This window comes from Sphaerodactylus townsendi, linkage group LG03, assembly GCF_021028975.2.
Source record: "Sphaerodactylus townsendi isolate TG3544 linkage group LG03, MPM_Stown_v2.3, whole genome shotgun sequence".
Taxonomy (NCBI): Eukaryota; Metazoa; Chordata; class Lepidosauria; order Squamata; family Sphaerodactylidae; genus Sphaerodactylus; species Sphaerodactylus townsendi.
Window position 1 is genome coordinate 90,867,392 of NC_059427.1, and position 27,918 is coordinate 90,895,309.

Sequence of the window (27,918 nt, forward strand, 5' to 3'; positions counted from 1 at the left end):
CAGATGAGCCCATCCAATGCTGTGTGTTACCTCTTTAGCTAGCTCCCAGTCTTTTGCTGAACATACTTCTCCTGTCCAAAGAAGTTTTTTAAAGAATCCTGATCCCCCTGCCCTCATGACTCCTACGAAGTCATGGAGAGGGCAATACAAGAGAGGACTCAAACACCATCATAACTGTAACAGACAGCAATGCTCCAAGCTCTGGTAATTTCCTTCATGTGCAATGCAATAACAGCATTAACATTCACTTGGGATCAGTCTGTCAAGTGAAGGTTAGAGTAGGTTCACATGATGCCACATCTATTCTAATTCTATTTAAAACCCTGAACTTCACAGGTAGTAAGGAGAGAAGGAAGCAGAGACACAGGAAAAACTATGAGAACTGTCAGGGAAGGGGAGGAGTAAGTAGTGTAGAAGGTGATATAGGGGGAATTGTATGCTGCCCCACAATTCTTATTTATTTACTACGGGGCCCGGCCACACATTGCTGTGGCAATTGTCCTTCTCATCACAGTCTGCAACCCACACAGATGTCCATGCAGATCCAATGATCCCCAGCATAGCCTTTTGGGGTGGTCAAATTGAATCCCTCTTTCCCTTTTCAATTCACATTGTTATATGGTGCTGTCTTGTTTTTTTAGTATAAGGTAGCCCTTTCCATTCCACAATGGAACTGTCCAGAGTGCGAATCCCGCTGTCCATGAGGCTGGTTGACACGCACAGTCCTGGCTTGGGTAAGGCAGAACTGGGGCAAGGAGGCTATCCCCGTCAGGCAGCAGAGGCAGGGTGGTGAGGCGCTTAGATCGAGGCCAGCTCCCTGGGTTCTTAAAAGGCCATGTGCAAAAGAAGCGGAGTCAGTTGTGTTGGTTCGCCCCCATCCCGTAGATTTTCTTAGAAGAAAATGGCAAACTCCAGCTCGCTTTTAGTTAAAGAGAGCTGTGGCAAATATGGGTGAGGAAGTGGGTAAGTGGTGGTTGGATGTGAGGGAGGGCAGAGTAAGGTGTTTGAGGATGAGCTGGATGTGTGTGAGAGTATGTGTGTTGTGTGGTAGCAGTGGGTGAGGCACAGAGAGTGAAAGTTACCTGCATGTGATGGGGGGGGGGGGGAATCCCATCTGACGTCTCACACAGCAAAGTGTGTATGTGTTTCATTTCCACGCATATTACTTAACAGTATTACCTATTTACTGTTTTACCTGCTCATCTCTGGCCATCTGCGTGAACATTCTAAGGGCATACCAAGCCCTCAGGCCACAGACATGCTGCACGAACATTCTAAGGGTGACAGTTAAACACAAACAGCTTCATGGCCTGGTGCGCCAGGAAAAAAACATTTTACCTAGGTCAGGTATGGACTTTCGGTGATTTGAAGGTCTGATTACCTGCCCGCAACAGGGAGGGACGTCATGTGAAAATTTGGGGACGATCCGTCCAGCCATTTCCACGTTAGGGCATGAGTAACAAAGTCACTGTTAGCTTTATATATAGATAGATTAGTTTTGTATGCCACCCTTCCCACAATGGCTCAGGCAGCTTTCATCATTCATTCACAGACAATTTCAATTGAGCAAGTTAAAGTCACATCTCACAAAAAAAAATTAACATTCCATCTCCGTTTTCCACAGATGACATAAAATCTTAAAAACACCTCTGAGGGAATCAGTTAACTGAATGGAGAAAAGAAGGGAAGAAGGGAAAGGTATGAACAGGTAAAGGGAAGGGAGGAGAGTGGAGAAGGAGGAAAGAGGAAAAAGGAACCTTGTGGGTCCTCCACTTGTCATATATTTAATCCAGATCGTCAACCCCATGTGGACTTTAAAAAACAGTGATAGAACTAGATACGTGTGTGGGGCTCGATAGATATGTGTGTGTGTGTGTGACTCTATAATGATTGCAGAAAAATACAAAGCAAAAAATTACACGATTAACAAAAAAACCCAACAACTTTGAAGTGTCACAACACTATGTAGCAATAGCTTAACAGCCATGTTGAAGAGGAACGGGGAGGAGGAATGAGAGCTTCAGGTGCCAAGTGAACAAGGCAAGTCATGATGGTGCTGCAGGAGGTTGATGGCAGAGGAACAGGCAAAGCATGAGGCAGGAAGAGGAGGCAGCAGTGCTGCAAGTGGACAGGTGAAAGTGGCAGCACTACAGGGAGGAAGAGGAGGGGATGCTACCTCCCCCCCCCCCATATAAACCAGAGGAGTGGAAGCAGTGGTACTGCAAGTGGGCAGGTGGAAGGAGCAACAGCCACTGAGTGCTGGGGGAAGATGCAGACTTGCTAGTTTTCCACCACTACTTCTGTGACCAGTAGAAGAAAAATTGCTGTAGCAATCTAGCAATTCCAATTTATTTCTAAGTCCAAAATGCTCTCTGTGATGTGTCAATGGAAGTAGCCATAGACCCAAGGAAACGAAAATGGTGCCAATGTGGTGAGACTTGCAAAAAGGCACATCTTTCTGTTTGCATGGCACCCAAAGGCACTTGGACTGTGATATTTCCGATAAGGTTCATGTCAAACTATTGGGAAAGACTGTGGATGATGTCATGTGGAGGCTCCCTAAAACATCTAAGTGAAACAAGTCTCGCCTGCTCTTTAAACCTGCTTTGGCTTCTGAAGACAGATTTTTCCCCCCTTAGGTTTCCCACATCTTAAGGATAAAGCACAAAAACAACAGCAAAAAGTTGATCAAAGCAGGTTTTGGAAAACATGGATTAAGGCTTCATTGTGCTGGAGGCCAACTTTCACCAGCCAAAGCGAGTTTTAGCCTAAAGCCTTTAGCCTTTAAAAACTCTGTTTGCCTTCATACTAGAAGTCAAAGTGGATGAAATAGCCAGCAAGAAAGGGGCCATTGCTTTTAAGAGGTCACAGGGCAATGTGCAACGTGGTTTGCCCCCTGCCTTTCGACACCCTCCAGATGACTGCAGCATCTCTTTCCTACTCTCCATCTCTCAAAAGCCCTCTTCTGCATTCCTTAATCATCACTGTCTATCCAGAAGGTCCTACAGACGGCATCTTGCCAAGCCAAAGTTAACAGCGGAAGGGCAAGCCTGCCTTGGCCACAGCCCTCCACGTATGGCCTTCTTGAGTGCATTCCTTCGGTGCTCCCCTGGCTAAGTCCTCTGCCCCCTTTCGAGCGCCTCCCTCCCGCCCCCGCAGTCCTGGCAGGAAATCTGGTGATTTACCAAGCTGTGCAACAGCGGCTCGAAGTTCAGCTAAAGACAGAGTCCCAGCACCCGCTTCGCTTCCTTTCTTGGCAAGACTCCTGCAAACCACAGCCCTTAGGTTTCGGTTTCTTGCAACGGGAGCGTTTTGAACGAACTCGAGGATTAATTCCGGGAATTGGAAAATAGTATTTAAAGGGTCGGTAGAGGGCGCCAGAGACGAAAAACAAAGAAAACGCTTCAAATGCACAACAAGGGTCAAAGGGAAAGTCCGAAACGGATCAAGGGAGTAGGAATAGGAGTGGGCACTTAATTTTGGAGTACTGTATGCAGCGTGCTTTGTCTTATTTTGCTATGGGACTGGGGTGGGGGCGGGATGTTTCCAACTCCTTCCCAGGTTCTGTGAACCCGCTTGACATGTCTGGAGTCCAAAACGATTAAACAAATGCAAACTAAAAGATCGCGGTGGTTGTGCCGATGCAGACGTTTCGTGATGCTCACACGCGCGCCGTGAGGGGGGAGAACAGCTCTGCTCATGCTCAGAGACACTCTTCTTTAGTATGCATTCTGGCGGATGATCCTCGAACTCCCTAGATCTTTTCTGCTCCAAATTCCTTCCCCATGCCCCAAAGTCCCTTTCAGCCGCTGACTTAGTCATGTGTCCAAACAGCGCTGTGGTGGTTTCTCATGTTTGCGGTGAGTCAACAGCGGGCACGGATCCAGTGGGGAAAGATGCTGGAACTTCCAGATCGTGACTTGGGGAAATCCACCGACTCTGGAAAAGTCCTCCCAAAAAGCACCTGGATTTCGTTGCATGCTCCTCGCTCGCCCTTCGAAAGGCATTCAACGCGTTCACAGTTGGCGAGGTCTTTAAAATAGCAATAAAATGTAACCTTAAGCATATATTGCAGTCTATTTGGCAGCGGTCAAACTAGGAAGACTGGAACAGCCCGCCCCCTAGAGGAATCAACGGGGAGTCTACACCCTGTGCGCTTCGCGTCGTGCTGCTCAACTTCCTTCCGGAATCCGCCGCCCTCTATTCTCGGGGTCCCCACCCTGAAAGATATTTCATTGCCGTTTCCATGGCATGGCAGACAAGCTAATGAGAATGTATCACATTTGATAAGTCAGCATGGGTACTAGTCACACTCTGCCTGCGAGCAGCTTCGAGCGAGGCTGTCTGAGGTTAAAAGCCTTCATTCCCCAGATGATCCCCGGGAAACCCCCAGCGATTGCGAAACGTGGGAACGCGAGTCGCTCCTCCTGCGGCGGCTCTGAGTCACCGCTGCAACGATGCTCTGACAAAGCAGAAATGTAAACGGATCGCTAAAATTAGGGGCTTCCAGAACTCTCTGCGTGTGGCTCCGTCCTGGCCTTTTCTAACAAACACCTTACAGATTGTCCCCTGTGCTAACATTACCCCTAGCTGTCAGACATTAGAACTGCCACAACACGTCTTAGTTGGGTGTCCGTTAATTAATTAACCACATTCATTCGCTAATACCAAGCTCACACACACACATACACACAATTGCAGCACTTTCTTTCTTTCTTTCTTTCTTTCTTTCTTTCTTTCTTTCTTTCTTTCTTTCTTTCTTTCTTTCTTTCCTTAGATTTTTATATCGCCCCATCCCCAAAGGGCTCTGGGCGGTGTACAACATATTTTTTTATATATATATATATATATATATATATATATATATATATATATATATATATATATATATATATGACGGATAAAACAGTAAACAATGATAAAAACTTATAGAAATTAATTCTAATAAGTTATACAGTAGATCTCAGTAAAATGGAAGTTAATGAGTGGCGTCCAGCATTCCAATTTTAAAGATTCCCTCTTCCCCAAAGGGGAATGGCAAGTCTTTCTCGGATGACAAGACTGACCCAGAATGTCGAGGGCCAGAGGAGGGCACAATCAGCGGCTGGTTCCTCCAAAAGCCAGCCGGAACAGCTCCGTCTTGCCAGGCCCCTCGCGGAACTTCGCTAAAAGGTCCCGCAGGAACCAGACAGCTGGAGGGCAGCGTTCCCACACCAGGCTTCGGGGCCAGAGCCATAAAGGCGCTGGCCAGCGTGGAGGCCAACCCAGCATCGCCGAAGGGCCAGGGACCCACTAGTAGATGGGTGGCCTCAGCTGATCAGAAGAGGCCGTTACAGGGGACATATGGGGTGATCGCGGTCACCGTGTCTGCAAATAAAGCACTTTTAGATTAAAGTATAACAATCTTCAGTATACATACAGACATAGATATATACAAACAGACATTTAAAACTGTCATGATCACTACTGAAATGATTTTTTTCAAAAAAAAACTAGACATAGCATCGATCCATTAGTAGAAAGAAATTCCAAGTGTATCCATTATCATTTGAATTGCTTGCAGTGGATCAACGATCTCTTTCATATTATCTTTTCCTAATACCCAGTCTGGTCTCTGCCTAGAAATTATTTTTGTTCTTACAGGAGTGACTAGGACAGGGATTCAACCATTTCTGAATGCACTTGTCTTCTGCTGGGCAAGTGTCCTTTGGGCATCCATTTCATGTTTACGAGAAATAAGTCTAAACAGGCTTCGGAGGCGAGCAATTACTTGAGGGTTGCTTCGAATCTCAGATGCTCTTGTTGAATCCTTCACAAGAAGAGCCAACAGGCTGCAAACCTTGGTAAAAATGCTTCCACCTTTTCCTGAAATTTTGTCACCAGCTTTCTCACGGTACATCTGAAGTAGGTCCAACAACGTATCTATTGAATTTTCCACTGAATAAACAGTTTGAGTTGTCCTTTCATACTTTGATAAATTAAGCAGGATTTGAACAGAGTATTTGATGACATCCATACAAGGGACACTGCGATTGCAACTCCGAATCAAAGTAAAAATAGTGGAGACTGCTTCAGTCTGGGCCATACTTTCACAGCAAACAGGAGATAATCTGGTTACAACCTCCAGATCTTTTAAAGCTGCCAGAATGTATGAAAAATGTTTGTATTTTAGAAGGCGATCAATGGCAAGCGCAGTTCTATTACACAGCTTCATTTCTTCCTTGCTTTCTTTAGTGGCCATCACCAAACTATCTCGTAGAGCTCTAGTTTCATCAGTATCCGTCTTTTTCCTCCACGAATATCCTCTCCACAAAGCCTGAAATTTAGTAATTCCGTTATTCATTGTCCTTTGGCTCACGCCTTTCTGGATTTTGCCAGAACCTGCACTTTTACACTTCATCCTTTTCCTCACCATTCTCTGTATTTTAACAATTTTCTCACGGTGCTGTAGGAATTCCCTCCTCTGTATTTTCGCACTATACCATCTCTGAATATACAAAACAGAAGCAAGTTGCATCTGTTCGTGCTTCCAGAGAAGATGAATTCTGTAAGCCCTCTGGATTCTAACAGCAGCAAGATGATAATAGGCACCAGCTGTAAAACGAAGTAGAGAACTCTGCTGTTTCTGTCCTGAAATCTGCATTTTTACTGCACTTTTTATTTGGCAAAGTCTTTGACGTTCAAGGAACCCTCTTACAGTTGCTTGCATAACAATAATGCTCCTCAGAGTTCGTAAGTAAATCCTTCTTTGACGTCGCACGGCCAAGAAAGATCGAAAATACTGTTGTATAACAATAGCAGCTTTCCTGTATTTCTGGTACTGCACTCCGGCTTCATTTCCTCGGGACAGAGTCTGTAATGTAACAGCTGCAGTTCTGTACTGAATAGTCTTGCTATCCATGGCCACATGACACTTTTTAAAACGTAACACTTTCGATACTGTATGGATATGCAATCTCCTTCTGCCGATAGGTTTCTCAAGGCTCCATTGTGTGGACTCCCAAACCTGCTTTGCTCTCTTTTTCTGCATTTTATCCCCAACCTGCCTCCACCCAACATCACGCCCAGCACCATTTCTCCTTGCACTCACCATTCTCCACATCACTGGAAGGCTTCTGTATTTTTCTCTTTTGACAGTAAAACATATCACTTAGCCAGAATTACCAATGAAACAAAACCGGGTAACAAGCAGGGAGGGGGGGTGGTGGCCAGGGAGGCAGGTGTGAGGGGAAAGCTTACTAGAGCAAACCAGAGAATAGCCCACATGAGGAAGCATCTTCAATTTGCCTGCAGGTAACATGAAGGTCCTGCTGAGTTTACCTGCAATGCTAGAAACAGGATAAGCTATTAGGAGATGTAGGGCCTTCTTGGTTATGTCTTCCTGATTGTAGAATGCCCTCCCCCTCCCCAGTACTGGATTAGATGAAGAGACGCCCTAGGCTAATCCACTTGTGAGGCCCAATCAGTGGTAGGATTCAAATAATTTAACAAAAGGTTCCAAAAGGACTCAGTAGTGGGATTACAACCATTCTCTGAACTAGACAAAAAATTACCTACCGGTTCTACCAAATAGGTGCGAATAGGCTGAATCCCACCACTGGGCCCAATCCCCTACCCTTACAACTAGAGGAAGATGAGGTCCACAAAATGGTGTCCACTTCAGTGAAGCCCTGGAAGGGCAGAATCAGTATAGAAATCAGTGCTAGCGTCAAGTTATCTGCTTAAGACAGTATTATTCTGAAATGGAGTGCAAGGAAAATTACTGAAGGGTTGTTTAGAGACTACAGTGTGTTATAACAGAATGTGTAAAAAAAGCCTATGACAGTGTCAAAAATACTATATACCATGGCCAAAGCCCCCCCCCCCCGATTTTAAAGCCCTAGGCTTCAGCCTCTCTAGCCTATAGGTAAATCTAGCACTGCCCATACCCCTCTGCTGGTGTTATTAAGCAGTAAGGGACCAGTAAGGAAAGTGGATGTTCAGGCAAAGAATATTACTAAAGAAATCCAAAGAGATATAGTTGTGAAGTATGAACTATCTCTGTTTCTTACTATTGGATTTCCCCCTCCCTCCTTTTTTTAACTAGTGACTGAAAATGTCAGCAAACCTTTCATCATCTCTTTGATTTGGACCTCCAGGAACCAGATAAAATTACCAAGTCCTCTGACCACCAGCTTGCTATGCTTAGTGCACTGGTTTGAATATTTGTGTTTCTGTGAATGGTGAACAGATATGCCATAGGCACTGCAAAAAGAAAACATGGTTGTGGATTTTCTGGGCTTCCTCATTGTACTATTTCTGGTTTTTAATATGGTTTCAAAGAGCAGCTGTGGTGAGCTGCAATAGAAAATTAGATTCGAGTCCAGTAGCACTTTAGAGACCAACAAAAGTGTCAAGGTATCAGCATTCAGAAGTCAAAACTCTCTTAATCAGACACTAATAGGGATGTGGATCTCCATTCCTACTCATGTCTGACAAACGGAGCGTTGACTCTCGAAAGCTTATACTCTGAACATCTTGTTGGACTCTTAAGGTGCTACTGAAGTCAAATTTAACTGTTTTTAATGTAGGATTGCCCTCTGCTGGTTTCAGAAGAGAAGCTGCATTTTAAATGTCTGTCCTCTGCTGGTGCTTATTATTATTGCAGCCATGCAGGTTTATTTGTACAAAAGAAAAGAAGACTGAGGCTACATGGCAACAATTCTCCATGTAGTTCTTGTTGCCACAGCACTGGCACAGGTATTGGCAGCAACAGCGAATCCACACAGCAGTTTTCCCTGCAGTCTTCTTGCCTTGCCTCCCCTCATCCTTCCCTGATACCCTGGTGGGATTTTTCAGGCTTCATTTAAAGTCAACAATTGCTAGATCACTGCAGCACAGTAATGGTATGATGCTCGATTGCCACAGTCTACTAGCTGCTCTGAATTCCTGGGTTTTATCCTTTTACAAAAAGTTTATTCTGTGGCTGTGTACTGTAGCATTTTCGCCTGAGAACTAGGGCGGCCATCTGTAAAACAGCGTACGGTTCAGGTATTTTCAATAATTATATAAAAGCTCTTATGCTGTTTAAAGTCCTTTATCTCCCCAGCATATAGGTTACTCAACGTGCTAAAATGTGAACAGAAAATCAGCCACTCAGATGAGCCCACAGGAGTGCTGCTCCAGCATCCTGTGACCTTTGAGAAGGGGGATGAGGTATTGGGGGACACACAGGAGACCAGGGAATAGAGTTCTGCCTCAGGGAGAGATCAGTGACAGCTCAGGACTGGCTCAGGAAAAAGACCAGACAAAGGGAAGCTCTGCCTGGTAGCAGATCGATTTAGTTCTGTCTCTGGAAGATAAGACAATGCTCGATTGTCTTAAGTCCATCTCTGATGATAAGCAGACCTTGAGCAATTTAGTCTAATTCTGGGAAAAGGGCAGGCTGGTGTGGGTGGAATCCTGTATGTGAGAGAGAATCCAACTTAGTGGCTAGCCAATAAAAGTCTGTTTGTACCTCAAAGCATTGTAGAAAAGACTAACTACTCTCTGAAGTCAAAAGTAGTTTACATTTTTGTGCCTCAGCCAGGTTTCTACTTTGGTTGCCAGGAGACCCGTGCTGCTAGTTTGTTCCTTTAAATCCAACCTGTAAATAAATAAATCTTCATTGTTTCTGTATTAATCCAGCCGCCGTTATTTTAATAATCTTGTGCATCACAAAATTCACCTCACAGCAGCGATCTCAAAGTCTATACACTCACTAGTGGTGCTGCGAGAACCATCCAGCAAATAGGACTTCCCCCAATACTCTTTTAAATCGGGGGCTAGAGAAAGCTAGGGAGATTGTCAGACAAAGAGTTTACAATATAGAGAGATAATCTGATTTAAGGCTCACTCCGGAATCTCTGGCTCCTGAATCTCTTAGATTCCAGGTGAAACCAGCCCCTTATTTATTTTTCCGAGAAAATGAAAATCAAAGGAGGATGTTTTCATTAGCTTGAAGTAACACCCTGGCATCTGTGGTCTTAGAGGGCAGATTCGAGAAAATCCCCTATGAACAGAGGCTCTGTGGTTGCTCCCTGGAAGAAGTGGATTTGCTTGAACACAAGTTGCTTAGGTGCCCTCTATATGATAAGGTTAGAGAAGAAATCCTGGGGCCTATTTTGACTGAATGGGCTGGAAAAGATAATAAATGGAAACTGAACTTTTTATTGTTGGGTAAGGACCAAAGAATTTCCAGTAATGTAGCCTGGTTTATTGTTTTAGTAAATTAATACAGGAGAGCAGGTGGATAGGAGACCATCAGTTCTTTTAGAGGGAAATTAAAATGTTCTATTTTATATTTTAACTTTCTTATCACTTTGCTTGTAAATAATCTGGAATTTGGCCTTTTATGAATTATTGTATTATTGGTTGTTAACTACAAATAAACATCTCTCTCTCTCTCTCTCTCTCTCTCTCTCTCTCTCTCTCTCTCTCCCTCCCTCCTCACCAAGGGGAGGTTTATACTTTGAAATGAACCTAGATCCCCAAAAATCTTAGGAGGCTGTGTGTGTCCCCTCAGTAGGAAAAAAAGTCTTGCCACACACCATTTCAATCATAAACATATCTTTAGTACTGAGCAGGTGAGAACCACAGAGGGAAAATGCACTATCTCTGCACAAGCAATAGCCAATTGCAGAAAAAGCCAGTGTAGTGGTTAGTGTGATGGCCTAGGACAGTACCCCTTGGCAACCCATTTCCTTAAAATTGTACCTCCATATTAGCAAACCTACTAGGTAAATGTTTCATGTACCCCCAGAAACTCTGGCTCAGATCCCCAGGGGTATGCATACCCCAGGTTGGGAACCACTGGCCTAGGATATGTAAAACCCAGGTTCAAATTCCCACTCTGCCATGGATGCTTCCTGTGCAACATTGAGTCAGCCACATACACTCAGCCTAGCCTACCATACAGGGTTGATGTGAGGCTAAAATGAAGGAGGGGAGAAAGATATAAGTTGCTTTTAGTCTCTTTTGGGGAGAAAGGCAGGGTATGAATGAAGTTCCCTGTCTTTAATAAACTTACTTTTGTATCTTTGTTTGGCCTTTGGGGGAAAGTTTAGAAAAAAACTTGGAAACATTTTACAGATCCCACTTGGCAATATTACATGTGTGTATGTAACTCGACTACAGCAGAAAACCCCCTTACAAAAGGTCCTAAAAATACACACACACCCCACATACCCTTAAACAACTTTTAACAAACAGGAAAACTAAATCAAACTCGTGGCAACTTTAGTCTTTACTAGGCCCTGAAGACACCCTAATTGTGGTGCCCAATATTTTATTACCAAATATCAAACTAACAGGACAGAGTTCTAAGTAGCTTTATTTGCAAAGAAAGGGGAGCCGTCCTGTCATGGGCAGACTCCACTGGCTCGTTACACAGCATATTTATTTCCTTTCCCTGGTTCCGCCACACTCTCTTCGTTCTCCCATTGGCTAAGGATACTTGGAGTTACAACTTTCCGGTCTGCCTATTTACATGTTGCTCCTTGATATGTGCCTCCCACTGTCACCCCTATCGTATGCGCATTAAAATGAAGGCTGTCGTCAGAGAAGGAGAAGTTAATATGCATTAGTTCATTAAGCATGCTCCGTTAACACTGCTTGCATAACTTTTTCCTTTAGCCTATACTTGACTCTAACTAGCTTCAGTCAGTTCTTATCTTATCCAGCCTCCCAAACACCCTCATGACTCATCTCCTCGCTCCTAGTAGAAAACACATTTACTATACTAAGGCACCAACAGATCAAAGGCTACAAGGTGCAACAGGCACACAAAAAAATAAACCAATTATTTCAAATAGTTCAACATCTTCTTCTCCAGGTACCAGGCAGGCAGTAATCCAAATCAGGCAGCAGTCAAAGCAACAGAAACTTAGAAGGAGCAGCCGTAGCTAAAGCCAAGCTTTGCAATGAACTCTCTCAAACCTCTGTCTGGAATGGAGTCTGTTGGAACCAGATCTCCTTTTCATGCTCTTTAGCCACACACAGAAAAATATGAAAGAAATTCAGGCCAAAAAACTTCCTCTGTGATTGACCAAAGACCAATGTTGTCCGTAACTTGAAATCCTATTGGCCACTCTAATGTTCTGCTCCTACTTCTACCCTCCCCTCTCTATAGATGCTGCCATTCACATTAGGACTACAACAGCGTAGCAAAAATGCAGAGCAAAATACATTGCAGTCCTTGACCAAATAGGAAAGCTCCAGTGAGCTCCAGCTCTCCTATTTGTCCTCTCAAGATGCCTCTCCTCCTCCTTCCTGTTGCCCTGACAACTAGTTGAAGAGAAGGAAAAGGGCAACAGGAGATCATTCTCCTACTTGGAAGCTCATTAGAGCACCAACAAAGGTAAATTTAAACAGGGGAATTAAAATTTAAAGCCCAATTGCCAGTCTTGCAAATGGTCTTTAATTTGTTTCTTAGATTTTTATCCCCTGTACCCTTACATGGGCCATAGAAAAGCTGAGAAACTGAAAAAAGCTTGAAATTTTTTTGTTTTCCTGCTTCATCTGGATAGGTGGGTTTTTCGGTTCAGCATATCTATATGCACACCCTACCACCTACTGCCATATGAACCTACCCATATTATCTGAAGCCCTGTTTTAAGTGCACCTGCCATCTGAGGTCTTCTCAGTCATGGTGCCAAAATTATAAAATTTCCTCTCCAGGAACATTTGACTGTCCCCTTTTATCATCATCATCATCATCATAAGTAGTAGTATTTATTTGATTTTTATCCCACTCTCTCCCACCGCAGCAGGCTCCATTAATTGAATACACCTGAGCCAAAGCTTCTACAGTAGCACCTTGTATCATACCTGAATGCATGCAACAGTGAGTACTATGAGGCATTAGTCTATCTTGCCTACCATCTAGCTTTAATTTATGCTTGGCTCAAGTTACAGACTGTTTTTATACAAAACCTAAGAATCTACAACGGACAAGAAAAGACATTGAAAATAAGCTAGCAATGCCATTCAAATAGAGTGGACATAAATTACAGTACTACCTCACAGGGTTGGCTTTTTGTAATGTATCTGTTTAGTTATATTGTTGCACATTAACTTATGCACTATGCACTGTTTATAATTAAATATAATATATTTATGCCTTGTCACATATTTATATACAGCTTCATTGTTGTGTTGTCATTCTAGCTTGTGATCGGGAATAACCATACACTCCTCAGGCTTGGGGCTACCAGCCAGTTGTTACTAGCTGAGTGTAACAGTCTCTGGGGGACATAATGGGAGAGGTACACTGGTTCCAGAACATTTAGGGCCTTAACTGTCAGAACAAAACCTTGAACCAGATTCAGTACACCTGGAGCCGATGCAGTTCATGGATCACAGGTCAAATATGCACCATCCATGGTGGGATGTATGACTGAGTCCTGTCAAGATAGTTTGCAACATATTTGGACTTTGGTTTTAACCTGAGGGACCATTGACAATTTCAGCCACAACTGTCCTTGAAATGGGGGTTGGGAAAGTAGCAGGGCTTTGTTTCATATTAGACCAGACTCAGTTCAGCTTATGGGTTGTTCACTCTGCCCAACATAACCAAATGTGGCAGTGTTACATTCACTGGAGAGAACTCCATTTAGATCTACCTGAAAAGATCCACTTGACACCCTGCCCCATACTGCTTGACTTTTGAGAACTGAATCCTAGGCTAGTAATGGTTGTGTAGTCCAGACACAGACAAGTCTGCTGAGTGCATCTTCCTCCTAGCTTTATCCAGTTGTAATAACATTTTCTAAAGGTATTTACAAGTGACTAGTGGCAGAATGATAGCAAGAGTGGAGGTAGACCACATTCAACCAGGATATGCATCTGATGTATGTCTGTGATTCATGATTTAGCATGATATGCACACAAAAGCGTTTTTATGTGGATTGGCACATTTCTCTCTTGGCACATGGCCTTTATCTAATTTTGTGCTACATCTTCCTCAATCAATAAAACAGTGGGTAATAAAATAAAATGAGTACCCTTGGACAATTCAGAGTTTAAACACTTAGCAAAACTTTACTGCTGCTTTTTGGATGGTAGTTCTTTTCTGTGTCAATTATTTAAATTAATATTTGCTGAGTTTAAAAAATTGTTAGGAGTTTTTAGTGTATTTGTCATTTTAGTGTAAGCCCCCTCATACTAAACAGGATATGATAAAAATATTGATATGCTTGAAGGAAAGTGAATTTTTCCAAACTGGAGTAAGATGACTGCCTTATAATGACCTATATCAAAGTATCTCCCCATCTCTACAAAGAAGCCATCAAGCAACTTCATTACTGGAATAAATTGCACATATCATTCAAAAGTCACAGCTAATCTCCCATAGTTGTTACTCATACTGTGGTAAACCATATTCATAATAAATAAATGTTTGGCAATATGTATAAAATCAGATATAGAGTTAGATTACAATCAAGTGATACCGGGGCGCAAAATTTTAGTTTGTTGATCTCTACTGCCTAGAAAAATACTAGGAAGAAATTTGTAGATAACTCAGAACGAGTAATCTTACAGAAGGAAGTGAAAATCATAAAAACTGTGTTTCTAAAATGTTTACTGTATTAAGTATACTGCTAAAGTACATCATCAAGGCAGACACTGCCATGAGAAGGAGCCATGAGAAGTGCTGGAATTTGGATTGCTGGCATTAAAAGGTTAGCTGCCAGAATTATCCATAATTGCATAATCTGCAAAAGACTCAGAGGAAACCATCCTCATCAAATGATAGCCAATCTGGCAAAAGATCGTATTACTGTTCAGCCACCTTTCACCAATGTCGGTGTAGATGTTTTCGGTCCACGGGAAATAGTTACTAGGAAAACCAGAGGAGGAACTGTAAATAACAAAAGGTGGGCAGTATTATTTACCTGTTTGTCACTTCGAACTGGACACATTGAACTTATAGAATCAATGGATACAACATCGTTCATTTATGCTTTACAGCACTTTTTGCCAATTCCCAGTAAAGATCTTGAGGTCAGATTGTAGCACAAACTTTAAAGGTGCTTGTAAAGATTTAAAGTGCCCAGAAAAATCCATTTTGGATCCAAAGGTACAAGAGTTTCTTAAGCAAGAAGGATGCAAGTGGCTTTTCAATCTTCCACATGTGTTGCATATGGGGGGAGCACAGGAAAGAATGATAGGCCTAATTAGAAGAATCCTGGATGCTACGCTTTTGAACGTCTCTCACACATGAGATCCTTGTTACATTAATGGCAGAAGTAATGTCAATAGTTAGTAGACACCCTTTGACACCAGTCTTGTCTAATCCAGAAGACCCAAGTATCTTAACACCAGCAACCTTGTTAACCTTCAAAACACCAGAGTGGAAAGACATAACTATAGCCTCAGACTTGGAAAGCATACATTACAAACAGTGGCAACAAGTCCAGTCTCTAGCTAACGCATTGTGGAAGCGATGGAAAAGATAATATCTGCCATTACCTCAAAAAAGAATTAAATGGGAAGAACCTCAACCAGACCTTCAGGTAGGAGATGTGGTCCTGATGAAAGATAAAGATTCTCCACAGAGGAACTGGCCACTACCTATCATGGTGGAAGTAGTTCCCGGAGATCACAGAGTACGTAAAGTTAAAGTAAGAACGACGAGAGAAACTGGTTGAAAAATATTTGAGAGACCAATTACAGACCTTATCTTGTTGCATCATCAGAGTGGACTGTGAATTCTGCAATCAAATTTGATAGAGTAGTTGATATTCTGTATTAGTGTTAGATAGGTAATTAATAGAGGTGAGAAGTTTTAGATGGGGAATGTCATGCCCCCAGAGACGCCCTCACTATTTTCCTTATTTAAGCCTCAGTACCCTTAAATCAGAATGGGTTTAGTTGCCTTTTGTACAGCATGTGGGAGGGAACCTTAGTTAGACCCTGCCCCTTTAAGATGCCCCCTAGGCAAAGCACTATAGCATCCTTAGTGGTTAGCAGTTCCTGTTTTACAGTTTGTTTTTAGTTCAGAGCCCTTCAGGGGTTGGGCGGGATATAAGTTTGAAAATAAATAAAATAAATAAAAATAAATGTCTGGTGAAGGCTGGATACAGCAATATCTCAGACATTTAAGGTCCATTATATTTTAAGTAATCCAGTTTCAACAGAATTACAAGGAAATAGAGTCCAAGTAGAGGACACTGGGAGATCTCAGAAGTAGCACAAGAAGCACAGACTTCCTTAGAGGCAGTTAAGGAAAGAGTTGATGTCTGCAAGTTCTTCAAACCATCTCCAAAAGTTTCCAGCATTTAGTTAGACTTCATGGAAGGAGTAAGAGTTCTAAACTTTCAGTACTATTAAACCTTTTTTAAACTGTTGCTTATTTGTCTGTGGGTCTTACACTCTGTTCTGGCCAAGTGCAAGGTACCTGAATTTAGTTTGCTTGGGGAACAGAACACAACCAAAATGGTAAAATGTCTGAAGTTCATGTCCTGTGAGGAGCTACTTAGGGATCTAGGTATGTTTAGTCTGGAGAAGAGAAGGTTAAGGGATAACATGATGGCCATGTTTAAATATTTGAAGGGATGTCATGCTGAAGATGGAGCAAGCTTGTTTTCCGCTGCTCCAAAGACTAAGGAGTAATGGATTCAAAGTACACAAAAAGAGATTCCACTTAAACATTAGGAAGAACTTCCTGATGATAAGGGCTGTTCAGTGGAATATTCTGCTTCAGAGTGTGGTGGAGTCTCCTTTGGAGGTTTTTAAACAGAGGCTGTCTGGCCATCTGTCAGGAGTGCTTTGATTGTGTATTCCTCCATGGCAGAAGGTAGGGCGATGGCCCTTGTGGTCTCTCTTCCAACTCTGTGATTCTAATACAGTTAAAATCATTATTAACATTGCAACTTTAAATATCCCTTGCACTCTTAATAAAGATTTAATACTGATGGGGAATAATCAGAGAAGGAGGGAACGAAAGAACATGAGGAAAGAGTTAACCAAATTTACAAACAGCTGAACCAGCATGGGGTGGGGTAAAGGGAAGCCAACAAGATGGAACCATTGCTACTTCAACCATAGTTCTGGCAGAATGTCTCCATCAAGCAGGCCCTGCAGAACAGGGCCAAGTCCTGCAGGGCCCAGGTTTCATTCAACAGAGAATTCAATCAGGATAGCTGGATATTTGTACCAGTGACCATCAATAGATTATTACCAGCAAAGCATAATGCTCTTGGGGGGTGGGGTGTTAGATTTGGAGATGTGGTACTGCATGGCCAGTTTAATGTTAGCACCAAGAAATAACTCTTACAATAACTTTGTTGTGTTAAATTCCCCCCACCCCATCTATAAGTATCTATGCCAGTTAATAATAATATCCTATAATGCAAATACTACAGTCAAATGTATGTATTTGCTATCTTTCTCTGTTTGCTTGAGACCAATTGATCTGGAATGGAAATGTAGGTAGAGTGCTCAGGAAATTTGGGGACAGCAAACGGGAGCTCAGCTGGGATGTTTTGTCATTACAGTCCACTCTCCAGAGTTGTCAGTTCCTCCAGGGGAACAGATCTCTGAACAGTTGTAATTCTGGGAGATTTCCAGGCCCCACCTGGAGGCTGACAATATCAATTGCAGGACCATCATAAACCCTCAGTTTCAGCTCTCCCCTGCAATAGAGCGATAATAACTGACAAGCGGCTCAGTACTTACATCGACAGTTTAAACGTAATATTAAAATATTTCTAAGCACAAGATTTGTATCCTAGCGGTGATGGTAGGAGGGGCCTAAGTGAGGACTTTGTCGTCGCTATGATCTGACAGCGCAAACGCCGGGATTTCTCGAGTGCTTTCTATGAACAAGATCTTGCTTTCAGCCCGAGAAACAAGAAGCAAAGATGGTCTCGAACGTCATCGCGGGGCGACGCCGTCTCAACACAAAGTAGTAATCCCTTCCGCCTTCTTGAAGTCACAGGCTGGAAAAGGTTGACCAGCAAGGCTTCGACTCCATACCGGAAGTGCCGTGAGGACTTAAAGTACTGAACTTCAACCTCTCTTCGAACGCACTCTCCTCCAATCCAAGCACGCGAGAGGTGCCGCTTCCGTCCTCATTGGCCTTTCATGTGACGTCGCGAGGCGCGAAAACTGGGCAGCGTCTGCGGCCTGAGCGCGCGGGAAGTAGTTTCGAAGAACGCGGCGGGGGTGGGGTCTCGCGGGGAACTCCTCGGCCGCCTTCCTGGTACCGTTTTGGGCTTTGCGGGTAGTTCCAGGTATTTCTGGCGACCGAGTAACCGCCCCGCCTTCGACGTCGCCTCTGCCTGGCCGTCCCAGCTCCCTCCACCCCCCTCCCTCCCCGCCAGGTAATTTTCCAACAGCCTCCCCTCGATCTTTCTTAGAAAACGAGCCGTCGGGCAGATCTCGATCAGATTTCGATCTTCTCAAAGCAGCCGTGCCCCTCGCTTGTAGGCTCTCTTGTGCCGACTGACTCGTGAGCGGTGGGAGGCTGATGGTCTACTTCGTAGGTGGGGGGTTTGAAGGGGCGCTCCTCAGCGATATGCACGCGGCCGCGCTTCTGACCGGTCGTGGGCGGTGACATTTGAATCATGCGTGGCGACTGAAAAGGTTTGCAGGGGTGGCAAATTTTTTTAACGCCACTTTCCTGGGAGTTGTGCTGCTGTGAGGTTTTATTGAGGAAAAAAAGAGATGAAGGGTTTTATTTCTAGATGTAAAGGAGACAGTATTCTATTTGCTTCCTCACAAGCATCATGTGTTTATAATATAAACACGCTGACCTGATGTTTGTAACATAGCAATGAGAAGACAGGCCCCTATCCATGAAATTTGCAGTCTAAATTAATCATAGACTCATAGAGTTGGAAGAGACCACAAGCGCCATCATGTCCAACCCCCTGCCATGCAGGAACACACAATCAAACCACTCCCGATATAAAGTGCTTCCACTTGACTAATTTTTGATTTTGTTAAAGACATTTTTAGCTAACATATATGTTGAGTCCTTTATTTTAAATTTTAGATCACATGCCTAGTGGATAGAGATCACAAAACATTTCCTGTATCTTTTATTCTGTGGCCTATTAGATTTCCCCTCAAAAGTTCCTGTTTGTTTTCCAGGCAGGTCAGATGGAGTATTGTCCACAATGTTCACCCTTTGAAGATTCCTGTAAAAGAATTCTACAATATATAAACCAAGATCAGCTTTGCAAGCAAGTTCCCAAAAGTTGTGAGCCAACAGAAGTTCTTGTGAGTCAGTTTACTGACGGATACTTGATTTTGAAAAATAAAATTAATAATTAAACGCACATAAAAACCCCTGTCTATTCTGAATAGAATAAACAGGCCAAAAGCTCAGCAGTTCTGGTGTTACAGAATTGAAGAGGGGGGAAAAGAGAAAACCTAGAGAGCCATAAAAAACCCTTCATCTCTACCCCAAGTAGCTTACAATTTATCAGAAAAAGTGGGATGGAAGAGATAGTGGAAGTATCTGAGGACGGGACAGAAAGGAGTCAGCCAACAATGAGTGAGCAAATTTAGTTCCATGTATTGTCAAAGGCTTTCACGGCCACTGAAATTCATAAACACCAAGTCAGCTTCAACAAGAAAAAAGAGACTCTGAAAATTAGTAAAGCTTGGCTACCAGTACTTAAAAATGGACTGATGACCCCACCTGCAATACGATGCACTCAACCACACATATGCATAGCAGGTTCCACCCAAACACTTACTGATTGGTTCCCCACCCTGGGGCATGGACAATATACCCCACTGAACTTTCCCTTCTCACTAGACACAGTGTGAAACAGACTTCTCTCTGTGGTACACCTCTGAAGATGCCAGCCACAAATGCAGGCGAAACGTTAGGAACAAGATCTACCAAACCACGGCCTTACAGCCCAGAAAACCCACCACAACCAGTTAGTTCCATGTGTTTGGGCTTCAGGTTGGTTAGGGGATCAGGTGTGGAATAAGGAAAACTTTTATAGAAAACATACAACTGAGTGGAGAATGAATGGGTACCACATAGGTCACTGAGGGATGATTGCAGGGGTCACTCAGAGCAAGAGAAGAACCCTGTGGTTAAATGATAGGATAGAGTTGGAGCAGAAAAATTCATTGACAGGGATATAGCAAGGAAACAAAAGCAGGGGAATAGGCTTGTGTAGTTTCCCCATCGCTGCTGCAGCTGTCAATATAGTGCAGCAGTGCTTCCATATTATTTAAAACATTTTATGCTACCTTCCCACCTGATCAAAATCCACAAAGCAGTGAATAAAAAAACATTAAGACATTTAAGTAATTAAAAAGATGGTTAAAATTATAAAAATAATTCAATTAAAATATATTCTCAATGTTAAAACAGGCTATTGTGAGTTTTCTGGATAGTGTGGCTGTGATCTGGTAGTGTTTATTTCTAATGTTTCTCTAGTATCTATGGCTGGCATCTTCAGAGGCATGTCACATTGAGATGTGCCATGGAGAGAAACATATCTCACCCTGGCATTCCTCTGAAGACGCCCACCGTAGATTCGGGTGAAACATTAGGAGCAAAAACTACCAGACCATGGCCATACAGCCTGGAATGCCCACAACAGTCTGAAATCCTCCCAACAAAACATTAGAACACTTGCAGCCTCACCCAAACTCGGAGGAGGAGCTATGCAGTGCCAGTGTGGTGCCATGCCGTGGCCTCTAATAGGGCTTTCCAGTGGTGCAGGGAGCTCCAAAAAGTCCTGAAACTTTCCTGCCTCTGGAAAACCCCTTAGGGTTTAAAGGGCATATGTCACCAAAAGAACAACCAGCGCTAAACCCCGAGCGGAATGCCCTGGCCCATCTCCCACCCCTCATTGCAGCCCAGACTGTTGGGTTTTGCAGTGGTGGGACTGTGGGACATGCAGCCACTGGTGGGTCTGTCCCCTCCATCGGGGTAAGTGTTCCGGGGAGAACAAATGCACCATTGTGAGGTCATGCCATTTCCAGGAGCTCTTTCCTCCTTTCTTTGGATGGGGCTGATAGAAACCTGCATATGGCAGGTTTCCTCGTAGTTTCTCTGCCTCGGTTGCCTGGCAGCAGCCATTCCTATTCTATGAAGGCTTGTCTAGGTTTTTTTCTTTTTTAAAAGTGACAATTGAATGTAATGTTGTAACAGTCTGTGTATATCAAGTTCTTAGAATTCTCTGCTCTTTTAAAAGGAAGTCTTTATCTCCTGTTGCTGTGATATGCCATTTCCCCATATGTCTGCAATAAAAGGGACTAGACTTTTTAAAACTGAAGGCTGGGAATTCTGATATATGGAGTTTTACAGCGATATTCAATTGCTGATTAAAAAACCATAAAAGTCCCACTCTCAGTGGCAGAGATGAAATGGATGGGGATAGGGGCAAGGGAAATGACTGGTGTGGACTGGGAAAATTAGAACTTCCCTATGGACATGGCAGCCATTCAATTTTTGCTGCAGTTTTCCCCAAAACTTCACAGCAATCTAAACATGGTAAACAAGGTTGTGGAACCCCAAGAACTGCATGGATATACTAGGAAGAAAGCAAAAACGAAAAACACTTTCCATTGAACCCAGGGCATATGGAAATGCCAGTCATACAACGATAAGAAAATATCAGTGACTCACAGCCTTTTTATAGAGGGCACACAAGTGTCATTTTTATTCAGAAGATGACTCCTCTTAAACTGTGAACCACACATTTCTACCTCCTCGCAACTCCTGTACATTCTGCTTGGCAGTTTGCAACATATTTGTAAATCTTCTGTTTCTGTTTAGTTCTTCATGATGTATCTCAGTCTTATATCTTAATGTCATCCAGCTTTGCCTCTCTTGCTTTGCATCCTGTGGTCATGATTCACTGTACATGCTCACTATATCTTAGGACAGTGATGGCGAACCTTTTTGAGACCGAGTGCCCAAATTGCAACTCAAACCCCATTTATTTATCGCAAAGTGCCAACCCAGCAATTTAACCTGAATGCTGAGGTTTTAGTTTAGAAAAAAATGGTTGGCTCCCTCTTCCTCCGCCCCACCTGCTCGAGCAGGGGCCAGGCTGCTCTAGCCTCCAGCAAGTCCCGCGTGCACTGCTCTGTGCCTCTCTAGCATCTCTGCCTCCTCTGCACCCCCCCCCCTCTCGGGCAGCAGCCACCCAGAGCACAGGCACCAGGCCTGCCAGCCAAGTCCTCCCTTCTCACCATGATGGGTGCACGTTGTGCTCAGTGGCCCAGGCCAGCTTAGGTGTGTGTGTGTGGGGGGTGATTTTCTGCCCCCCACATGACGAACTCTGTGCTCGTGCCCACAGAGAGGGCTTCGAGTGCCACCTCTGGCACCCGTGCCAGAGGTTCAGCATCACTGTCTTAGGAATTGGTAATTTAAACTCAGCTGCTTAAAATCTTACCTAGTGTATGGCCAATATTTTCTACTCTCATATAATCTCCTCATTTATGTGTTTGTGATGAGGTTTAAATCTGTTGAAAGGCAGCATTCGGTGCCTCCACTGAGAAAAATAGATCCTTCTCCCAACAAGTGGCTCATCCTCTGACACACTTATCCCCAACATGGCACCTGAGGGCACAGTGGTACCTGCTATGAGTTTCCTGATATCTGTTTTCTTATTTTGCGTGAACCAATTTGGGTTTTCTACCTCATTGGAGGAAGAAAAACCAGAAGTAATTGACTTCATAGGAGAATACTTGACTTGCAACTTCCCAACGTTTTCTGATACCTCATGGCAGTCATTTTGTTGTGGCACCCATTTCTGTTCTCAAAATCCCCAAACTTCCACAGACTCAACAAGACCTGGGGAAATTGACATCACTTCAATTGGAGAAAGGCTCAGAATCTGGAGGACCTTCCTCCAGCCTAAGGTTGGATGTGTGTTGATACACGGACCAAGAGCAATAGCCAGTCTGTTAACAATCTCTAGATTGATAACCATAGGCAATTAAAAACCTTGGTTCTCTTTTCATATACATTTCAAAATATTTGCCTTTTCCAGAGATAACATAATATACTTGATTTTTATTCCTTTCGATTCTGTTATTTTATAGGATAATTAAAACAGTGCTCGAGGAAGGTGGAATATTCTGCAGAGATGTCTAGGATTGATAAAATGAGCATCCTTGGCGTGAGAAGCTTTGGGGTAGAGGACAAAGACAAACAAGTAATAACTTTCTTGAATCCTTTAACAATCTTGGTGGGACCAAATGGTGCTGGAAAAACGGTGAGAAGTTTGTTTTAGTTCGTTTAGTCAAGCTGTAATTTCATACTCTCTGAGTTGCATGGACGCTACATACCACAATTAGTTTCCAGGAAGGTTGCAATTCTGCAGCAGTCTGTGCGTGGGTACACTTATTCTTCTGCCCAGTACTGAGTGGAATGTCAGTTTCTTTGTAGCCAGTCTGTAAAGCATACTCAGTTAAATAAAGTGTGTTTAGATACCTATGAAAAAGTCTAAAATTATATTGAGCCACCTTTTTTTGACAATTTGGGATTGAACATTATGACTTATTTTTAAAAATTAAAAATGTTTCTACTGTTTTTACATGTTCAAAAGTTTTCAAAGCAATTTATATCTATAAACGCGAAATACCACTCACTGACTGACTCATCAAAAAAACTAAAAAACCACCAAGCCTATAAAGTTGAAATTTGGCACACCGGTTCATTATGTGGTTTAAGATTTTTCAAAATATTCAGTTTTACTCGAGTTATGATACATTTACTGTTGAACTCTGGTCATCTGCACGAACATTCTAAAGGTGACAGTTAAAAACCTGCTTGCCAAGCTAAAGGATGCAGTACAGGGAGTAAAAATGATTCGTTTCACAGGAGATTTTAATGAAGGGCACTTTGACGCTCTACTTCCATGTGTCGAATCAACTTCTGATAATGCCCACCAAACAACAAGCACAATTGAGCCAATGGTGGCCCAACTGGATTCTACCACCGACCTCCTCACCACATACGAATCTGTTCCTTCTGTTGAAACAGCTAAAGGGAGGAGAGGAATTAAACGCAGAAAGCAATTTACAGATTCGGTTAGAAAAAGACAACTGCAGGTAGCTGCTGCAAAATATGCAAAAAACAACCCAGATGTTCATAAAGAGGCTGTGAAAAAGTATGCTGAATGTCATCCTGAAGTTCACAGACAGGCTGTGATGAGGTATGCTGAATGTCACCCCGAAGTTAATAGAGAGGCTATGATGAAGTATGCTGAATGTCACTCTGAAGTTCACAGACAGGCTGTGATGAGGTATGCTGAATGTCACCCCGACATGATCTGCAGTGGCGGGATGAGCCCCCAGGAATGTGCTGCAGTGGCGGTAAAGTTCAGCTCCCTGCCATTAAATCCTACCCTGAACCTCTTCACAGCCTTCTCACTCATCAGCATCCAATGGTAGAACACTTTCTTTCTGCTTCTCGGCAATACAATGGATGCTTCCAAATGATATATTTTGGAGCCCGAGAGGTGAAAGAGAGCAATTTCATGCCAACATTCAAAGTGCAGGGACAGGTCTACCACAGGATAGGAAGCCTCATGACGGGACCCCAGCAGCAGCCGTCATTTCTTCAGATATACTTTGTTGGGGATGTTAACAATGAGAGGGACATTCAGAGTGCTCCAGAGTTAGTTCACCTGACAGCCTGGTCATCCTTCAACCAGGGAGAAAAACAAAGAATATTGTTTACAGGGAAGTTTTGAGCACTTAATCTGAGGGAGAAATGAAAACTGTATGCTGAACAAGTTATTAGTATGGCTACGTAGACCACAAAGCTAGGGGTGGTAATTATTTGCCTTTTAATGTTTTCTCCTGTGACAGAAACTCGTCCTATCATTTGTAAATAGTTAATAGTGTTTAAGAATTCATTACATTTGAAACTTTTACGATATTTTTATCAGGTAACTTTTATATTTTCACTATGTTTTAGTATTCTCAGTGTTTTTAAAGGATCTTTATTTTTATGAATTCCTTAAATTGCAACCTTTAAGGGTATTTTTATGCCGTACGTTTTATATTTCCAGTATTTTTCCAGTATGTATATTTTTATGAATTCATGCCATTTCAAACTTCAAGGGTAATTTTATCAGGTACATTTAATATCTTAGTATTTTTCAGTAGTTTCAGTTTTTTTTGCCATGCAAGGGAAGGGGAGGGAGTGAGGGGTGGCATTCAAGGGAGGGGAGGGGGCCCAGCATCTGGACATGCCCCACCCACCCTAGCGGAGGGAGGGGAAGGAGTGAGGGGTGGCATGCAAGGGAGGGGAGGGAAGAGGAGGGGGCATTTTTTATAATCTCCGTAGCGAAGCACGGGTATCCTGCTAGTATACAATAAAATCAAGGTTAAGGCAGATAAAAGTTACTCTTTTACCAATTAATGCAAGCAAAAAACAAACTCAGACGAGAATCCAAATATAAACCAGATAAAGTAACAAGAATGAAAAGCCTTGAAAAATAAAATATCCAACTGGGGTGTGTATAAAGCGCTGTCAAGTCACAGCCAACTTAATCACAACCCCAAAAGACAGGGCACCTGCTAACACTTTTTCTGACACTGCCAACTATTTTAGGAAGTGGGTGGGGCCAGGAGAGCTTTGGACCAAAGTTGTGTTGTAGTAATTGAATTAGTACGAATAAATGTAGCCAATTCGATATACAATAAAAACTAGCTATGGCAAAATTAGTACAGTAGCAAACATAAGACAAATTTAATACCACCAAAAGTTTAGATAAATGAAATGTTTTTACATGTGTTTCTTTCATGTTTAGGATTTGAGGATGAGCTCAATAAGCAATACCGTGTGCTGAAACAGAAGCTTATCTGATACATGGAATTTATTTGTACATGTTTATGCTATACATGAAAGTAAACCACTCACACGATCTATTAAATGCACACTTTTCCCTGTTTACAGTCAGGGAAAGTAAAGTATGAACTGCCTCCAGGTTGCATTTATAACTTATTTTAGAAGAGAACCGAGCAGCTGCTGATACACTAGATTACTGACAATTATTTCTGTTTTCATTAGACAATCATAGAATGTCTCAAGTATATTTGCACCGGAGATTTCCCACCTGGCACTCAAGGAAAATCATTTATTCATGATCCTAAGGTAAGAATGGGGGAAAGTAGAACATACAAGTAGGAGGTTAGAGACGCATCCAGAATAAGAGAAAACTGGATTAGGTACCTTTAAAGAAGTTATGTGTATTGGAGAAAAGTAATCCTTATTCCATGACATCTTTTGTGTTATGAACTTACAACCTATTGTTATTGGCTACATGAAATCCTGGTATCATGTATTCTTCTTAAAAACATTAATATTCTGTGTAAATGTGTGTTACTTATTTTGATTACACTAATATTGAATGGGTACTCTTCCCACTCTTTGGCAACAGCTACACATGAGTGACCAATGAGTCCCGGATTCTTTTTATTGAGCAAGGCGGGGGCGGGGGGGGGCAAAAAGAATGAACCCCACAGATACTGTGGAAATGAATGCTAAAATTATCGGCATTCTTGGCATCACTTTATCCTATTTTAGTTAATGGTTGTTTTAAAACTATTATTCAGCTTTTCTTTCACTGCTTTTAGGGATTATCAAAAAAGTCCAAGGTTCCCAAAATATCACCAAGAGGTCTCATCTCTTTTTCTGAGACTTCCAACCAGAGAAATCTGATTTGTTTAAAATGTAAGAAAGTCTTATCTTTCTCGTAAGTTTGATTTATCACAGTCATGTGGTTAATTCTAGATATTTGATTGGTTACCACTAAATAAGAGATAAGCAACATAAGTGCAAATAGCCAATCAGAAGATGCATATGAGATATAGCTGATTTAACAAGATAAGTAGGCCAGTCACAACTTAAAAAGCAATTAATCTATCCTATTTCTGTTATCTGTTGCAACTAACTGTCAAAGATAAAGGAAGATCTAGGAAACAGTTGTGTGATCTCTTACTCAGTTTGCAAATTCAGTGAGAAAAAGAAGTGATATTGCAACTGCAACAATAGCATAGGCAGACACTAACCTGTTTGAACTCTAGTGGGCTTCTTCACTACTCCCTATAACTATTAACCTCAATTCATCACATTCCATGACCCCATTTCATGGACCCAGATTCCTCTGGTTCCAAGCGTGAACTACCATAACCTCCTCCAATATTGGAGAAGCAGTCAATGTTTGCACTGTCTACTGGTCACAGATCGTCTGTCGTGCAGCCCTCGGATCCATTCCCATTGGTTCCACAGCGATCACCTCTCAGTCCTTGACTATTTGTGCTACATCTCACCTTTCTCTTAGAGCAACTCGGTTTCTTCTGTTTGTCATTCCCTAAGTAAAACACTTTGTAATTTTCTGATGGAAAATGTCTTAATCTAGTCCACTATAGTTCACTCGTTCCCAGTTTTTCGACTTATGTTTCCAGATTTTCCTGCTGCTGCTTCTCATGTTCCTGTTATAACCATAAAACAGCTGTAAACTTTCCTTTTGCATCCACCCACATCAACAACTGAATGTCCTTTTGACTCTAGTCCAGTTGCATCATTAAGAAGCATTACTGATACTTGTCCTCACTTCCCCAGTAGCGGATTGAGTGCTAACTGACCTGGGGGTACCATCTTTTAGCACTGTATATTTTCTCATGTTGGATTGTCTCATCACAGGGTTTTTGAGGTAACAGTTGATCCGAAGTGGTTTATACATTTACACAAGCTTACCAAGAGAGAGAAGGAAAATGACAGAAGCAATATTATATGTCCATGGTATAAGAACAAATTACCTCTTCTACATAAATGTGTTCCAGTGATCTCTTGTGTCATAGGAACATTGACTGTACCAACAGTGCTTCTGCAAAGTCTGCAGCACAACTGCAAAGGCTGACAGGACTTAATTTCAGCAGCAGAGCTAGTAAATCTGA

General features: G+C 42.6%; 3 protein-coding genes across 5 annotated transcripts in view; 1 reads left to right on the forward strand and 2 right to left on the reverse strand.

Annotated features, from left to right (window-relative positions):
- The window catches only part of IRF1 (interferon regulatory factor 1), a 61,073-nt gene extending 42,762 nt beyond the window's left edge, over positions 1-18,311 (reverse strand). The window contains exons 1-2 of the mRNA XM_048488422.1: positions 17,698-18,311; positions 15,696-15,731 (exon numbers count right to left, since the gene is read on the reverse strand). The gene's annotated coding sequence lies outside the window, so the exon portion shown is untranslated. The remainder of the gene's footprint in view (positions 1-15,695; positions 15,732-17,697) is intronic.
- On the reverse strand, positions 5,389-6,901 carry LOC125428394 (abnormal spindle-like microcephaly-associated protein homolog). Its single transcript, XM_048488423.1, has one exon. The coding sequence runs from the start codon at positions 6,899-6,901 to the stop codon at positions 5,663-5,665; it is 1,239 nt and encodes a 412-aa protein (XP_048344380.1). The 3' UTR covers positions 5,389-5,662.
- RAD50 (RAD50 double strand break repair protein) overlaps positions 18,135-27,918 on the forward strand; it is a 49,798-nt gene continuing 40,014 nt past the window's right edge. Inside the window, exons 1-4 of one of the 3 annotated variants that reach the window (XR_007243822.1) lie at positions 18,135-18,344; positions 19,117-19,245; positions 23,050-23,222; positions 26,030-26,113. Coding sequence is in view for 2 of the 3 variants with exons in the window: in XM_048488417.1 (XP_048344374.1) it covers positions 23,094-23,222; positions 26,030-26,113 (213 nt within the window). In the remaining variant the exon portion in view is untranslated. The remainder of the gene's footprint in view (positions 18,345-19,116; positions 19,246-23,049; positions 23,223-26,029; positions 26,114-27,918) is intronic. The other 2 variants (XM_048488417.1, XM_048488418.1) reach the window with 2 other exon arrangements.

Coding starts and splice junctions, on each gene's coding strand:
- LOC125428394 (XM_048488423.1), bottom strand. CDS start 6,901: ATGGATAGCAAGACTATTCAGTACAGAACTGCAGCTGTTACATTACAG.